The sequence below is a fragment of the Loa loa genome, assembly GCF_000183805.2.
Source record: "Loa loa unplaced genomic scaffold supercont3.70, whole genome shotgun sequence".
NCBI classification, from domain to species: Eukaryota; Metazoa; Nematoda; class Chromadorea; order Rhabditida; family Onchocercidae; genus Loa; species Loa loa.
The window spans coordinates 205,054-222,121 of NW_018108250.1; the positions used below are offsets into that span (position 1 = coordinate 205,054).

The 17,068-nt window shown below is 34.6% G+C and overlaps 5 protein-coding genes across 5 annotated transcripts; 4 read left to right on the plus strand and 1 right to left on the minus strand.

Moving 5' to 3' along the window:
- Window positions 1-526: 526 nt before the first annotated feature.
- LOAG_06608 (diacylglycerol kinase 2) lies at window positions 527-1,056 on the plus strand (the record flags this gene model as incomplete). The annotated part of the gene is made up of 3 exons (XM_003142144.1): window positions 527-577; window positions 614-715; window positions 943-1,056. The coding sequence occupies 3 exons, from the start codon at window positions 527-529 to the stop codon at window positions 1,054-1,056; spliced, it is 267 nt and encodes an 88-aa protein (XP_003142192.1).
- A 946-nt stretch (window positions 1,057-2,002) lies between these two features.
- LOAG_06609 (hypothetical protein) lies at window positions 2,003-2,382 on the plus strand (the record flags this gene model as incomplete). Its single annotated transcript, XM_003142145.1, has 2 exons — window positions 2,003-2,057; window positions 2,132-2,382. The coding sequence occupies 2 exons, from the start codon at window positions 2,003-2,005 to the stop codon at window positions 2,380-2,382; spliced, it is 306 nt and encodes a 101-aa protein (XP_003142193.1).
- Window positions 2,383-3,872: 1,490 nt separating this feature from the next.
- LOAG_06610 (hypothetical protein) lies at window positions 3,873-5,339 on the plus strand. Its single transcript, XM_003142146.2, has 4 exons — window positions 3,873-4,260; window positions 4,417-4,585; window positions 4,729-4,831; window positions 5,034-5,339. The coding sequence occupies exons 1-4, from the start codon at window positions 4,026-4,028 to the stop codon at window positions 5,112-5,114; spliced, it is 588 nt and encodes a 195-aa protein (XP_003142194.1). The 5' UTR covers window positions 3,873-4,025; the 3' UTR covers window positions 5,115-5,339.
- Window positions 5,340-5,901: 562 nt separating this feature from the next.
- Window positions 5,902-8,353, plus strand: LOAG_06611 (hypothetical protein; the record flags this gene model as incomplete). The annotated part of the gene is made up of 6 exons (XM_003142147.2): window positions 5,902-6,184; window positions 6,593-6,655; window positions 6,874-7,064; window positions 7,238-7,384; window positions 7,774-8,001; window positions 8,141-8,353. The coding sequence occupies 6 exons, from the start codon at window positions 5,902-5,904 to the stop codon at window positions 8,351-8,353; spliced, it is 1,125 nt and encodes a 374-aa protein (XP_003142195.2).
- A 133-nt stretch (window positions 8,354-8,486) lies between these two features.
- On the minus strand, window positions 8,487-15,564 carry LOAG_17404 (hypothetical protein; the record flags this gene model as incomplete). Its single annotated transcript, XM_020450065.1, has 8 exons — window positions 8,487-8,615; window positions 9,203-9,318; window positions 9,456-9,576; window positions 9,783-9,969; window positions 10,197-10,329; window positions 13,451-13,545; window positions 14,725-14,850; window positions 15,383-15,564. The coding sequence occupies 8 exons, from the start codon at window positions 15,562-15,564 to the stop codon at window positions 8,487-8,489; spliced, it is 1,089 nt and encodes a 362-aa protein (XP_020306317.1).
- Between the last annotated feature and the right edge of the window lie 1,504 nt (window positions 15,565-17,068).

Here is a 17,068-nt window from a genome sequence, read left to right on the forward strand (position 1 = left end):
TATATATATATATATATATATATATATATATATATACATGCATATATATATATATACACATAATACATATACGTGTCTATAAATATCTGCTACGTATATAAGTATTCAAGTCCAAGTCCACTTCATTTTTCAAATTTCAGTGCTTTAGTAAATTTTGCAGTTAATTGTTGATACGATTTGTCGACCAACCAATGTTGACTGTTTGTTATGAAAGCCACTTTTCGTCGTCGTTAATCCAAAAGGAGGAGAAGCGGAAGGACTCGCTGCATTACGAATATTTCGCAAGCTCCTTCATCCGGTCCAAGTGGAAGAATTACTAAACTCATTCAAGGTAGTGGAGAAAATCATAGTTTAAATTTGGTCTTGACGTTGATGCTAATTTTAATGTTTTGGAATCAGTAATCTGCAAACTTATGATTATTTGTATATGCTTGTCACAGGCGTTGTTTTGGAAAATACGATAGTAGGTCCGTGATTGCAGGTTATAAATATTCTACAAGTCGGAATAAGGACAGCGCGGATCAGTATGTATCCTGACATGGACTGTCGTATCATTGTCGCTGGCGGAGATGGCACAGTTTTGTTAGCTCTGGATACTATCAGCTAATTGCAGCGGAAATTGCCCGTGGCTTTTTTGCCACTGGGTACTGGTAGTGATCTGAGTAGGACTTTAGGATGGGGACCTGGTCATGAAAAGTCAACCGACTTCGTCGAGGTCGTTTTTTACAAAAATTGTCTTTGAATGATTATAATTTTTTGTAAATATGATGGTTTAATGATCTTCAGCGTTAGTTCGGAGTATTCTTGACTTATAGTGGTGATAGTGGTAACTAATTTTTTTCCTAGCGTCCTTGCATTTTTCTGGGACATCCTAAATTTTATTATTACTAGTCAATGGATCTAAAGTTAATAAGTAAAAATTACTTCCTCAACCGGCTGCAGATCTACCGTGACATAAGAAGTGCCATGATCGCGAAATTAGGCAGGTGGACGATTGATATTATTCACAAAAGGCAGTTAGGTATTCGTGCCAAAACAAACGATTCAGTATGGTAAACTATGTTTCTGTTGGTGTGTGTCGTGGAATATAATGACTGCTAGATAATTTATTTGCTGAGCTCAAAACTTGGGTAATTAAATCCCAGTCTTATCTATCCAAATGAAGCCCTTAGTACGAAGGAGTTTGTGAGGAAGTCAGTTTGTCTTGTAAATACATAACAGTAAGGGAACATAACCTTTATCGAGAGAAGAGATTGATTAACACCCGCTAATATCCGTGGAAGCGAAGAAAAAGCCGAAAACCAGATACAAAGGAAACTGTAAAGATCCAATTACAGAATAAGCATTATAACAAGATCAGATGGGAAGATTAACATGTAAATTGGACATCCTTTGTCATTAAAATAAAGATGTGAATTTCTGTTAGACAAAGATAAAAAAACGTATGGGAAATAATTTTAAAGAATGTAAATTGGTTAAATGATTCACACTATTGTTGACATTTATTTACTAGAAGTTTATTTCATTATTTATTTGTTTGAAGTTTCGTTTTTACGACAGTGTGAATGCACGCTCATACATTAAAAAATTTCTTGCTATAAATGAATGTCGTGGACTTACTCCTCCCTCCTTCCTAAAAAAAAAGACTTACCATTAGTAATAGTTGAAAGGAAAAAATCATAGCAGACTTTGTTAGGAATGAAAATCGAATAACTGATATGTGATAAATTTGTTCAGATTGTAACCGTAAAAAAATTTTGTGGTGTTTTAGACTGCTGAAATTATAACTTTTTTTCCCATTAATTGAAATATATATTTACATTTATATATATTAACAAAATGAAATTCTTGGATCCTTTTAATTTCTAAAAACGAAACATTAAAATATACAAAAGGAGATGTGTGAAATAGCTAACTGTGACTAATTGGCAAAAAACTTGTTTTTATCGACCTCGAAAATCAATTTTTAGCCAGGTAATCAGTTTGTGACGGTGTTCTTAAGATGGTTTCATCGCGATTTTTAAATAAAATTCTGTTCTTCAATTTTGGGAAAAAAGGTAAAAAGGATGTTTCAGAACATATTTTTATTTGATAACTTTTTTTTTGAATTATTGCTAAAATAGTAGTTCAGGAACTCAAGGTTTACTTTTTTCGATCACGTCATATTTGGCTGGTTCATTATTGCAGATTGTATTGGAACACGCTTGTGCTAATTTGGATCGAAAAATTGGATTAACTGTGGATGGTATTGTCATCCCATTGCCACCGATGGAGGGCTTAATTGTTCTTAATATCCCTTTTTGGGGTGCAGGGTACAACCTTGGGTCAGCTTATTTTTTCTGCAAGCTATCGATGACCGTTAGTTCAAACCATCGTTTTTGAGTGTAATGCTTGTGAGCAGACTAAAATTCGTTTGAAACATGCAGAGTTAAGATTTTAAGAAGAATAAAATTAAAGTAAAACAAGAACAGTAGCTGTAATGAGTTGACACTGTCACAACTGCACGATGCTTATGTATTATCATGTGCTCATTAACGTAACCTTTTTGTAACAGCCAAAAATGGCCCTGTAGAATGCTTCATTTTTTGTGGAAAACTTCTGAATAAAAATTGTGAAATATTATAAGAGAAGACAAGTCCTGTGTGTACGAGAATCCTGTGCGTAGAACTGAACATCATTTAAATTTGTTCAAGGCGCTGTTAAACATCAGTGAAACATCATAAGTTAATGTTAATGGGTTTTAGGGAACTTTGAAGTTTTTTCCGGTACGTTCATCGTTTTATATTGCACAGATGCAAATAGGCTTTTCCCAAGGTATTTCACTGGCCCATATGTATGTACTCATAAAGATCAAGCTCTCATGTTGACTCACGAAAATTAGCATATTGGATAGGCATGCCTCAAGATTATAGAACTCTCAGAAATCTTCAACATAGTGCATCTTAATAGTTTCATTTACTCTTATTGTATTTATCCAGGATTTTGAAATATATATGGATTTCTAATGGTACTTATCCTATGGGTTGTGGCATTATTTGGATGGATTTCTGAGGAAGACTGGTTAACTATATCTTGATTTACATTTTTTACTTGTCTGAATCTCTCGTGGACACTAAGTTAGAATTCAAGGAATGTCAATGAATACTCTGTTTTCGGGGAATGCATTTCTGTTTCGTTTCATATGGAAGTAAATTAAAATAGGTTAAATTATATGTTATTTGCTGCAAAATTTTTTTTGGTTGTTTAGATAGTATATGTTTTGTGATCTTCTCTTTAGCTTTTTATTAGTTAGACATTCATTATTCTTTCTGATTCGTTCTATGTTTTTTTTCCTTCGTTCTCCATTTCTTTTTTTTGTGGTTTTCCTGTTTTAATTAAATTAGCCAACTTAAACACTAAGTTTTTTAATAAAATACATTTTACTTGAGCTTGTCGTACGTAATGAAATGCCCGTCATTGTTACAATTTTTAGTTTTTTCTGATTAATCATACAATTGTGCATATAATGGCTCCAAATTATTAGTGAAGTTCCTATATAGTTCAATTTGATTAGCAAATTAATCTCGCAATTAGGGTATCAACTCTTGCATTTAGTTTTTCTTGAGTTATATTATTTCCAATGACGGCAGGACAATGTCAGTATGTCTCGTTCATTCCTTGATTTGCATCAAATTCATTTGGATTTATTTTAGTATCATATCTTTTTAAATTAATTTTTATTGATTTCGTTGTGGTTTAAGTTGAAAGTGGTGTAGATTTGCTCTTGTACCAAGTCTCAGTCATTAGGCAGTTTTTTCGATAATTTTTTATGTCACCTGTGTTTGTCCATGTTTCCACGTTGATATAAACTTTATAATAAAAATTTGATATCACGTCTTTCTTGCATTATTTTTAGTGTATGGCAAAAGCGAATATATATCCAATAATTTGTATGATAATTGTTGATTTCTAAGTTTACTTCAGTTCTTGAAAGTAATGTGGACATTGATTTTTGGCAACTTGCTCTATGTTTGGTTACTTTTCATATGGCTGTAATGAGATTCAAAGGAAAAGAGGTGCACACGGACGATGAAAGCGAAATTGAATACACGGTAGTAAAGCGCGTTGCATCCGTTACGATTGAATCCGATAGTCAAGTGGAGGCAGAAGCGGAACAACGTTTCGGACGCATAAGACGGAAGAAAAGGGTTGTGAAGAGAAAAAATGTCAATGAAAAGATGGATGTCGATATTGTTTCTCAGCATAGCACTATAAACAAAGGTAACATTCTCCAGATGACATCTTGCTACATTAAGCGGCGAAGTATTTCTAGTTGCAATACTGTACTACCCTTATACTTGCATGGTCCCAATTTCTATGTCCCAGGTTTGAACAGTATTCAGGAACTATGAAAATTTGGTGATTAAAGTAATTTAGGGATGGACTGGGATGGTTTGTGTTCAACAAGTGAATTGTCATCTTCTGAGACCTGCTCCTCCGACGGTCGCGAAGCTGACGATGAGCAGTCAGATTGGGTTGGTCCTGTAAATGAAGACCAAAACTTTCCTCTTCCGCAAACATCGACGAGGCAGCAGCGCTTTATTAAGTGAATAGTCTTCAAATTCTTAATATTACATAGCTATTTTCCAACTGGTATTTCACCTTTCCGTTGAATCTGAAGGTTTATGGATCATCTCTTGCGTTTTATATGTTTTTCAACTTCATAATTTGAGCAGAAATGAATTTCAGGACGCGTAATGCATCAGCAACTTTGCAGCGAAAGCTAGAACGGTTTATTCGAGACGATAGCCAACGTGAACTTGTTGTGAAAAACTGGACTAGTTATCGGCAGGTAGCTTTTTTCAATTTATTTAATTAAAACCCGGAGACATATTACCAAATAGCGATCGCTATATGCTGTATATGACTAGGCTGATATGTGTTATACAACCGTTTAAGAGTTTAAACATTACTGAATATTTTATGGTCATTATGGTATTATGAATATGATTATCTGCATATTCATTGGGAATTCGAATGGAGCTTTGTTACAGGTCAGTCGGATTTTGCAATTCTTTGGTCTGGAAGTCTCGAAAAGAGGTCGTGGAATGGTGGTTTTAAAGAAAACACGATAAAATATGGAAGCATGCACTCATTCCAACCAAATGCTATTCTTTGTTGTGTTGCAATGTGTTCCTTGTGACATATATTCTCTAATTATATATATTAGAATGATATGCATCATCTTATCAGTTTATTTTTTGTATGATTCTCTTTGGTACATCAGTTAAAACCGGTATGCTTTTAACTGAGCAATTAATTGATTGCGATGCGAACGTAATGGTTTACTCGTTGCTTCCATAAATAGTAATAAATTTGTTCTAAACTTGCCATTTTCACCAGTAATTCCGTACTGATATATATCTTACCTTTCTGAAGTAGATTAGGTTTAAAATCCTTCTGAAACTGTACTGAAATTCGGGCTTGATCATGCAAGATAATGGAAATGGAGAAAAGATCGGATGGCTTATTGGATTTGTGCAGTTATTAACTTTGAACTGCATAATTGTGATATTTGTTATGTTCTTATTTAATTACTTTTTCCTGTTAAATTCTTTTTCCTGCTAATTTTCAGGACGTGCGCCGAAAACTATTTCGAAGTTATTGCGAATTTGAGCGCACTTTATGCCAGGAAAGATTAATCCATTAGGCCAGAGACGCTTGACATTTAAAATGTATGTGCTTATTATATACATTTATTCTTGTGTTTCCATCTTAAACAGCGAGATTTTCTTTTTAGAAAGTTCGAAAATGCGGCTCCATTCTTTTCTCACTCCATAAATTTCGTGATAATAATTCAGTATAGGGAGTAATAGTCGCTTTGCTTAAACAAATTGGGATTCTTCCCATTAGTTTTGTTGAATGTTTATGAACGTTGGGAACTACAGAGAGTTCGGAGTACCACTGAAGGGTACATTCACTGGACATGATTTTGAAGTATTGGTCAATGAAGCAATACGACTAATACTAGGTCAGACTGCGCCGAATTATTCGTTGGGTCCATTTAACGAGATTGAACGGAAAGGGTCTGTGATCGTTCAAGCATCTGACGTGAATCTCATTTGGGCAGCACTTTCGGTGTATGGACGCTTTTTTGGCAAACCCATCGCTTTGCATTTTAATTCGGTTGGCTTTTTAGCACGGTGTACTATTGGGCTGCACTTTTTTATTGGGTTTCACTTCAGGCTCATGAAATATGGTTAAAAATGCAAGTAGGAAAATAAATTAAAATGCGCCAGTGGTATAGTTAAATCCTGAACTTCTTCTCTAACATCAAATCGAACATAGCATTCTGCGATTCTACCATATCGATTTTGTAACATTATTTTAATCCGTTTTAAAATTTTGCTTGGTTTTTCTTTCAAGTCGTAAAATACTAATTTTATTTCAAACGAATAATTCAGATCAACTGAAAATGAATTACGGAGATCTAATTGTTTTAAATTCTTTTTCAGTTAACTGAAGTTCAAGCGCGGTAAAATGGATATCTATTTCTGCATATCATGCCTCACATTTGCAATAGTTTTCATTTATGCCATACTGTTGATTTTAGTTTACATTTCGTTACCACGAAAAAAGCCACTATCATTTGAGGGGAAGCATGCATTCATCACGGGTAAATCATTTATTGAATTAATGTCAGTGAGATATTTTTTCATAGGTGCTATGGAATTTCGAGATATTCTTACTTCTCTGCTACCAAAGCATTCCAGTAATAGTTATTAATATTGGACAATTTAGAGTTTGATTTTGCAGTAAACCATTGTTTCGTTTGAAGTTTTTATGACTACTCTTTATTTTTGAAAATTATAAAGCAGAACAAAACTTTCACAGGTGGATCGAAAGGGATCGGAAAGGCAATTGCCGTAGCCTTAATACGGCGCGGTTGTTCTGTTTCTTTGGCTGCACGTAACGTAGAACAGTTGGAACTGGTGTGTAACGAATTGAACGTACTCGCAAAAACCGAGAAAAATGGTGCAGTTGCAAAATATTACAGTGTTGACGTTACTTCAACCTACAATGTGGTAAGGACTATCTTATAATAAGTAACCAGATATCATTATAAATAAGGGCGAAATAGGAAATAAGAACAATAAAAATTAAAATTTAGCGTTTGTCTAATTTTTCAAGCAAAATTAATGGAGTTTCATAAAATATTCTGAGTTTTTGCCTTGGGAATTTTTGTGAACTTGTTCAGCTGAAAACAGTGGTAGAAGAAGCGGAAAATGAACTTGGTGATATCAATATTTTGGTAAATAACGCGGGGTATGCTATGCAAGGCGCTTTTGATTCGGTCGATATATCAGTATATGAGGAGCAAATGTGTCTGAATTTTTTAAGTGCGGTATGCTTTTGTGCAATAATAAAGATGGGAAAGTGGAGAGACCTATTGTAGTATAATAAGTAATTGAGTGTCATTCAAACTAAAGACAAAATGACTGAGAACAAAAGTTAAAACTCAGTGTTTAATTTTTCAATCAAGTTTAATAAGCTTTCACAAAATGTTCTGAATTTCTTCCGTGAAAAATGTCATATCTCTTGTTCAGCTGAAAGCAGTGGTAAAAAAAGCGAAAATGAGCCTGGCGATATCAATGTTTTGATAAATAAATGAAATAAGAAATCTCAAGCTTTCTCTTCATATTATTTCTGCCCTTTTTTTATGGTTAAGATTAATTAGTATGTGCGCAAAACTTCACCTGAATTAAAATGTCGTAGTAACAATTTTGCTTCCAGGTTTATATGACTAAAGCAGTGGTGTCCAAAATGAAGAAGTCTCGTGAGGGCCAAATCATTTTTGTGAATTCTGCAGCCGGTCAATGTCCGATTTGGGGATATACTGCTTACGGAGCAACAAAATTCGCATTACGTGGTTTCGCTGAAGCATTATATATGGAATTGCTTCCATATAACGTTCAAGTATCGGTAATCTATCCTCCAAATACAAATACCGAAGGCTATCAGGTTTCAAAAGTTCCTAATTATTGTAGTGTTTCGATGATTAGAATATCATTCAAGTCACTGAAAAGTTTCCACATGTCTTTGGAATTCAAAAATCTAGAAAGGAATGACGAAGGCTTTTATTGTGACCGTGATTTTTAAGCGTGAAATATTGACAATGCCAGAAGAACTGAAAGAAATCAGTGGTACCGCAGGACTATTTAAACCAGAAACGGTTGCTGAATGCCTCATTTGTAATCTTTCTCGTGGTAATTATCACACGTGCATTGGCCTGGAAGGAATGGCACTTGGAATATTGTCAGCGGGTGGTGCACCAGAGAAGAGCTTTTTGCAGGCTGCTGCACAGGTCATTTGACTCTTTTGATTTTTCTGTTTTGCAATTTTTCTGAACCATCTCAGGAATCGTCAGTGTATTGGTAGGCTCCGCTATGATTTCCTCACTTCTTCATTGATTAGCTACCTAGTTAATTATTTTCCGTGAGTTTTACTCATCCTTTTTCATCTTTATTCAGGTGCTTTTCGCTGGTTTGCTGCGGGCGATCATGCTCATTTATATCGGTCATTTTAACTGGATAGTGAAGAAATACAGGTTTAAACGACAAATATCTGATTAGAACCTGAAGTCATATCCGTCCACTTGTTTGATTTTTTGAAGTGCTTGTTGATCTGTTTGAACTGTCTAATGCTTCCAACATTTCGTTCTGGTGCATAATTAGAATCTTTTCATGGATATCACCTTATCTTTAGTCACTGGATAGAAAGTCCAGAACCTTGTGACACATGGAAATGGCATAGAATTTATAACAAGCTTTAGTGAACTTTGAATCATTGTGATTATAAAATAGCATCATATTATACCGCAGTAGTAGCAAGAAATAAAAAAGAAAAAGTTCAAATAATTCCCTTTCAAGCGTGTAATTTGCAGTATGGTGCTCCATTCTTGGCATAAAAACTTTCTCCTTCTAAGTTCACATTGCAGCTCTGAAGTGAATTGAATGTAAAAATAGACAAGCATATATATATATATATATATCAGATCTATGAACAGAGGCACTGTGTTTCTTTGATTCTTTTTGTTTGGCATTTTCAAAACGAAATGTTATTCTAGAGGTCTTCAGTACTGGTCAGATTATTTTTGTTTCCACTTTTAAAGTTTAAAACTTCTGCACATGTTCGATGAAACTATGCAACATGATAAATATACCGTGCAGTTAAAGCAATTTGAATGGAATGCAGCGCCCAGTGCCTCCACCCATCTGTCGCCAGCTTCTATCGGGTAATGGCATGACACACATTTGGTTGTGAATAGTGTATTCCAATCTAAAACCCAGAGTCGTTTTCTCCAGTTGCATGTTTGAAAGAGTATTTAAATCAACGCTCAGCTATTTGATAACAAAAGTGTAAGCTGAAGTGCTTGACTAATTAGTGGGTTATTGAATTAAATATGACGAGCTTGCCTGTTTCACAATATGGTTGTCCTTGCTCCAGGAAAAATGCAGAATTTCCAAATGGATTATGACAATGTGTGCAAACAAAGCAGTGTGGATGCCACTGTTTCTGAAGCGCATTTAGACAATCCTGTAAAAAGAAATCAAGCGAATAGTCAGTTCTTTAATTGTCATCGCTACTTCTAGTATTGTTCAGTACTTAACGACTACTTATTATAAAAGTAAATAGGTTTATATAATGCTCAGGAAAGCCATCACAGTACTAATTGTACACCCCGACAGTATCGATTGCACGCTGCATTTTTGACCTGTTTTAAGATATGTTTCAAAACTAACAGCAGTTATCGGCTGATTGCATTTGGCACAGCGTGGAGCAATTTCAGTTTCGAAGCAACGCTCGCAATATTTATGTCCGTTTTCTTCTACAAAGCCAATATCCAACAATTTGCGACCACATGCTCTGTTGGAGCATATAAAATGATCTGGACAATATGCTAATCCATTAGCTAAGACGTATGCGCCCCTGCAAAGTAACGCTAATTCCAGCTGTCAGATTTTTGAAAGCCGATATTACCAAAGGAGCTGTCATCGTCTCTCTTAATCATCACTAATATACCTTGAGTACCAATATCTTCGTATTATGTAATTTAGGATTATTACTTTCAGTATATGTACCTCATATTAATTTGTACTCTGAAATTACTTGTGCAAAAATTTGTTTCGAGATATTAAGGGAGAATCTAAACACACCTTATTTCTTGTTTGCAATCTTCGCAGCGTGATACGCAGTTACTTTGAGTATGAAGTGTACCTCGACCTTTCGTCAGTTCGTCATTTTGCGGTTCACGAAGATTTGTTGGTTTAATATACGGATTCCTATTGACTGCAAAATTTCGGAATTCTAATTTTAAAGAGACGGAACAACAGAAAAACAGTTTATTTTTAAGCTAAAAAGTTGAAGATTGTGATTGAGGGAAGCAAACAATATTTAGGAGTTGTCGTCGCCAGTATATGTGTAATCACAGATATTTGAATATGTTATGGAGAGTGAATTGCAGGAACTGAAATTTGAATGCAAATTGTGATTTGTATCGGTGTAATAAGCATTTCAAACATGATGGGAACAGGGAAATGCATGGGATTGAAAGGAAAGAAATGAAAAGAAAGTGAATGGAAAAATCACGTGGTTTAAATTTCGAGGCATTTAAGCGAGGAAGTTGTTTTGCAGAAATAATTTCACACTTTCGATCAATACTCACTGGACTCTTTGGAGAAATTCAAAGAATCTTCAGCGAATTTGTTCCACCCTTATAAGAATAGAAAGCAGTCGATAGTTTTGCTTTTCTAACTTCATGTACTTTGCAGATTTTCAGAAGTGTTCAATAATGCACGATGGCCTTCTGATTGCATTGTTTACCTTGGTCATGTCCACTGATAAGGTCAAGAAGTATTAAGGCTGCTTTAGTTTAGTATATAGGCATTTTTGTTTACACTGCATAACATACTTCCCACATATCTATTACTTTAAAAAATTTAGGCTTTTCAGAACGTTCATCATATAGGTGTTAGTTTTTTATTAGTAAAGCAACCAGAAAGTAACACGTACCTGCCTGTCCATCTGTTTGCTCATCTGTCCACACATTCATTTAACAGCAACTTGTCAGAACTTTAGTTTCATCTATGAATTGTCACAATTACCTATGTGATACCTAATTTGTTTTAAATGAGTGTTGCCGTTAGCTTCCGAAAATGTTATTTGGTGGATAAGACATGATGCACCATTACAGGTCACAGGTTCATGATAATACTGGTATCACTAAACCACCATTGAAGCAGAAATGAGGCGTCAACTTCTCTACATATAACATCCGCACTTTTTTTCTTTATAATCAAATTACTGGGCTGAAAAAGTAAAGACGCGAAAAAAAAAAGGTGCAAAAGAGCATTGAGGAACGACATAGGAACCACTGGAATGAGACACACCCTCGTTCGTATGCTGTTTCATGGAGAATTTCGATAATTAGATCTGATGGCTTTACACGCCTAAATGATTTTCATCGTAAAAAAATATCACCATTCGGATCTCGATAATTTTTCGACCGATTTTCCACAACTTTTATTGTTCTGCTTCTTTCCGGATATCTTACGTTTTTCTGTTGTTGCTGATAATAACAGCCATTTTCATCCATCAATTTGTCCTCCACGTTAGACTACCGTAGCACTGAGGTAAAATATATAATTTCATTGATTACCTAGCATGAATAACTGAATCTTTTTCAGAATGAATATCGCAAATTCAAAATTTCTGGAATCAGCCTTTGTAAAATCTTTGTCAAAGCGTCATTTGGTAAGAGTTCGAAAAAAATTTCATCAAAGCACGAAGTTTTTGCATACTTGTCAAGATTTTTGAGAAAATCGATAGGCATTTTCAAGCATATGTGAAAGTTCTTTCCCCGGATTATGTAATTCCAGTTGATAACGAGTGATACTTCCAATAGCAATTTGTTCCTCAATGGAATCCGATCCCGTAAATTCTTCTTTACCTTCCCCGATCATTTCTCTAACCACTTCCATTACCTTTTGATTATCAATATGAACATCAAGTATATTCCACCCTCTGCATGTTGTCGTTCCATTCCCTTTGATCCTCTTTTATCATTATGAGACAGACCATCCACAGTAATATCTGAGGAAGCCGAGTTTTCTGCACATCAGTGATAAAGTTCCCATTCATTTCAGCAGCTAGACCTTCCTTTTCGATTGTACCTAGGTCGATATTTCCAATTCCGACCTACGATATCGGATGATTATGTTCTATTAGGCAGCGCCTGACCATCACTTATCTCCTTAATGGGAAAATTTCTCATTTCTGTGCTACTGCTGGTGTCTACTACGCCCATATCGCTTTCACGGAGATTGTGTTCTTCCTTTTCATATTCCATCCTTTCGCATTCTCGAATTTTTGAATTTGCCGTGTTATGATCATTATTTCGAGGAGTCGTAACCCACGTCTGACTTGTTCTGATTCTTTGATACCATTCGACGATTAATAAGCTATCACACTCATAGCTACAAATTCTGCTATTCATATTATTGATTAAGCCCACTATATGTTCTTTATCCATCTGTTCCACATCACAGCTCGGTTTGTCAAAAAAACAATTTTGTTGTTCCATATGTTCCGGATAATTCGGATTTTGGTAAAATATATCACACGATATCAGATGATATCTGCATCCCATGTCCAAATTATTTTCAGTGATTCTATTCTTTCCCAGGTGATTGATAAGCTTCAAATGACTTTTTAGTTCACCTCTTAACAGATACCGCTTCGGACTTGGGAGCTTTTGCTTCTTATCCACATTTTCCTTGATAAATTTTGACAACGGTAGGAGCAGTTCTTGTTCCGGTTCGCCAAAAGTCGAATCTTTAGAAGCAGCAGCAATCAGATAGCTGCATTGCCAATATCTCTTAATTTTATGGGATTCTGGAAGCCAGCGATGTTTGCATGGAAGTCGTCCTGGTGACGTTACTTCCTGGATTTCAAGCAGTAAAGATCGAACACGATTTAATAACACTCACGAAGGTTGTGGCATTGTTGATTGTACACGTTACCTGCGTGAATACAATGACACTGGTACACAAAGGACGTTTGACAAGATTATGAAACAAACTTTGACGTAAATAATTGATTGAAATTAAATCTAAAACATTTGTATAAACGAAATCCGAATTCATGTAAAAGCAAGCGTGTTACTTTAGTTATATAATTGTTAGATCCAATCATAACCAAATGTCTAGGCAGGTAATCATAATTCTCGTTTTTACGTAAAATTTTATCAAGAGCTAAATTAAGGTCTAATTATTAAACTTGTAATCTTCAATTTGCTTTTCGACTTCATTTTGATGTTGGCATGGGCACTTTCAGAACCACCATTCAATAGTCGTCTATTCTCAGCCGATTAGTTACCTGCTGCATATACATCTGAAGTAATCTCATTTACCTGAACTCATTGATGAACTGTAAATTTCCTTCCTCAGTTCATTCAATTCATGACCATATTGAGTAGCTGCTGGTGGCACACCTCGATTGCTTGGACTGAAATTTTATTCCTTTCAGTTGTGGATATTTTGACATAACACATATTAATGTGTTTTACAGTTCAAACGATAATACATCATTATTTGATCACCAAAAATAAAATCACTAATTTATCTGTGCTTTTATTTGGATGGTGAAGAGGAATATGATTCATCACGCAATTTGAAAAATATGATTCATCACATAGTTTTAACACTCACGTGGTAACAATTTCCTTTTGTTCCAGAAAAACAAACAAATAGCTGGTATGTTTGAATTGGTAATTATTAATTATATGTAAATCGTGCATTAGATGGGCCTGAGTTGTTGATGTTTATCAACTGACCGAGTTTTCAATCACATTACTTATCTTGCGATGTCTTCAACGATCAATCAATTAATCAGTTAATCAAAAACTCAAATGTTTGTTTTCAGAGTTGCCTTTTACTTTGAATGCAATTCATACTATCCCACATAATTTTATAAACAATTTTTGGATGCAAATTACAGGAAGAAATTGTATTAGGGAATTTCTTTTGAAAGCGATAAATAATGGAAACAGACCAAAGCTAAAAAAGAATTGAAGCAAAAACCGTACTAAATATGCCTGATGGAATTTTCAATCAGGAAAATATGGAATGAAAATTGGAAGAGAATGCAACAGATTTTACGCCACTGTTGAATTTGGCCTCCAACTAACTAATGTGAGAATGTTGACCATTAAAAAAACAAAAGTGAAAATGGGAGACTTAATTTCATTGCCTAAATGCCTTTCTAGCAAACTGTCTTGGCGATTTTGTCACCTCTAACAACTGGATCATTAAATAATAAGGGATTCAAATGAATTTCAAAACTGATAAGGAATCGAAGTGTCACCAATGATATGCATGACAACATTTGTTGTTCCATAAAATTATACGCAGTGGCTGAATTATCTAGTCTATCTACCAGAAAACAAATAATTTTTTCTTCCTGGTGGCCTAAATTAGACCATTTAAGTGAAAAAGTGGAAAACTTGGATAAAAGATATAAAATTTCACAGTTCGAAACTAAAGTGACGCTACTGCCATCCATTAAAATGAAAATCCTTTCAATCGCAGGCGAATCTTATGCGGGCAAAAAAACTAAATCTGGCAAATGTCTCTTTGGAAATGAAAAATTGGAAAAGAAATGAAATTCGAAAAATTAGTCGGGCACCTGATGGGACTTTGTGTCTTCCATGGTGTTGGACTGATTGAAATCGACTGCCGAGTCGAAACATCCGGCTGATATGGAGTTAGCAAAGTGTCTTTGTCAGAAGTTGGAATCATTTTAGGCCTCCGTCTGGAAAATAAAAATTTGAAACAGTTGCTTATTTCGGAGAATTCTCTGACAATCATGGAAAACGGATTTCTTCTGCTTTGTTTCTGCATCTTTTATTGTATTTACATTCTATTAACCAATTCATTTAAGCGAAACTGAGTATTCTGAAATCCGTTTGAAGGTTTGATCTCAACTGTCGCATTACTGTAGTTAACATATAGTTCTATCATCATTGTCAACCACTATGATCGTTTTGTTATTTGCTATTAATTGTACATTACCAAATGTTTTGTAACCAAATTTTGGAGCCTATTCTTGTATGATTCTAATCCAGAATCGCAATAATATTTCTGTAACATTACAAATGGTGGCGGAATAATAAGAGAGGAGTAAAAAAAAGCGAAAGTGATAACAGGATCTAGTAAGATGGGAGCAAAGAAAAAAGTATCTCCAATATTGCTTTCTGTTTCCTTTACGGCCCATCAAATTGAATTTAGAATTGATCCATTGTCATCGAATCTATTACTATCGAAGAGTTAAAAAATTAACATACGCGGTAGACCAATGGGTCTCATCACGCCTTGCGACGTTATTGCCTCCTCTAAGCTGACGGCCATGGATGTCGCAATAAAATTTGTCGTTGATAAAATGGTGTCCTTGGTTCTTGAGCGAGCTACCGCACGTCGAACATTGAAAGCAATCACTGTGTATTGTACGATCAAATGCTCGACACATCACTCCTCTAAAGTGCTCGAATTTTAAAACATACTCCCAAATAACGATGATTGAAGCCGTGATAACTCTTGTTGCTAAAATCTATCCAAATTCATTAATTATCAGTTAATGCAAGGATAAGGACAGAATAGCAGATTGTGTATATCAGCTAATCCATCTCCGTTCATTGTGTTTGATTTTGTAGATGTTCTACCGTTTTAGGGTTATTAAAGTGCTTATGACGAAAGTTTTATTTTGGATAAGAGACCAATTCAGGGTAACGGTGACTCTTGCAATGATAAATGATAAAATGAAATTAATTAATTCCTTAATTGAGTAAACTTTTACGATGGTTTCATCTTAATGCATTCAATACATCTAAAAAATTTTTTCATGACCAATTTTATTTGTGTATCAAATGAATTAACTAAAATGAAATGATAGGATCTGTGAAAATGACTTTATTTTCTTATGCAACTTACCATTGGGTGACGACGATTTAGGAACTCTAATTGTTTATGCTAAATTCATTACTTTCATTTTTAATAGGCTTTCAATTGGTAATTCACTCCCTTACTTATAAATATCATCATCTAAAAATTAGATAGTAAGGTGTTATAATGAGAACCAGCAACTTTACATAAAGTCAAAAAATTTCAGTGCATGAAGAAATGCACTTCTCGAAAGCCTCCACCTAAAATCATAAAAGAATTCTGAGTTTATTTTAGATTATTTGGATAGGACTTTTGGCACTACAATTTCCAGATTAGTTTTTTTTCGGCGAAAATCACAAAGAACTATTTCTACACATAGACTTTTTGTTGCTGCGGTACTGCGGGTTTTTATACTCCTCAGCATACGGCGTCATGGAGGAAAGTTGAAGCCCTTGTGTCCCTCTACAATTCTTCTTCCAACACAACATTAAAATACGGCCTCCCAAATTATTGACAACATTGAGAACAGCGGGCAAAAAAAGTTTGTTATTTTATTCCTGTGAAGCCAATATAACTGCTGTCCCATTTAGTCATGAAAATCTGTTTATTTATGATCATTTTGCGGATAAGATTGAATTCTGCTTTTTTCTAGGCAATGATGTTAAGTTACTATGACCATTATATATCGACCAACAGAAAGAAATTTGAATATGCTAGTGTAAATTAAGATATTATTCGACTGGCAATATGTGATCAGGTAAAGTCTATTGCATCGGTAGAAATGCTTTTAATGTGATAAATTGGCAATTTATGTTTGGATTTGTAGGAACAAAACCTTCATTAGAAATTCTGGAGAGCCAAAATTTCTCCGCCAAATCGGAACGTATTCAGATATCTTGCACTAAAATCAATGCTAAACTTAAATGAGAACTGTCATAATAACATACTTTATATTGCGTCCACATATAAAACAAATCGGTGCTTCGGAAGTATTTTCCACATTCCATCGAGTTTCTTTTGAAAATGAATTGAGTTTAGGCAATTCTTTATTATTGTATTACAACATCATTATATATATATATATATATATA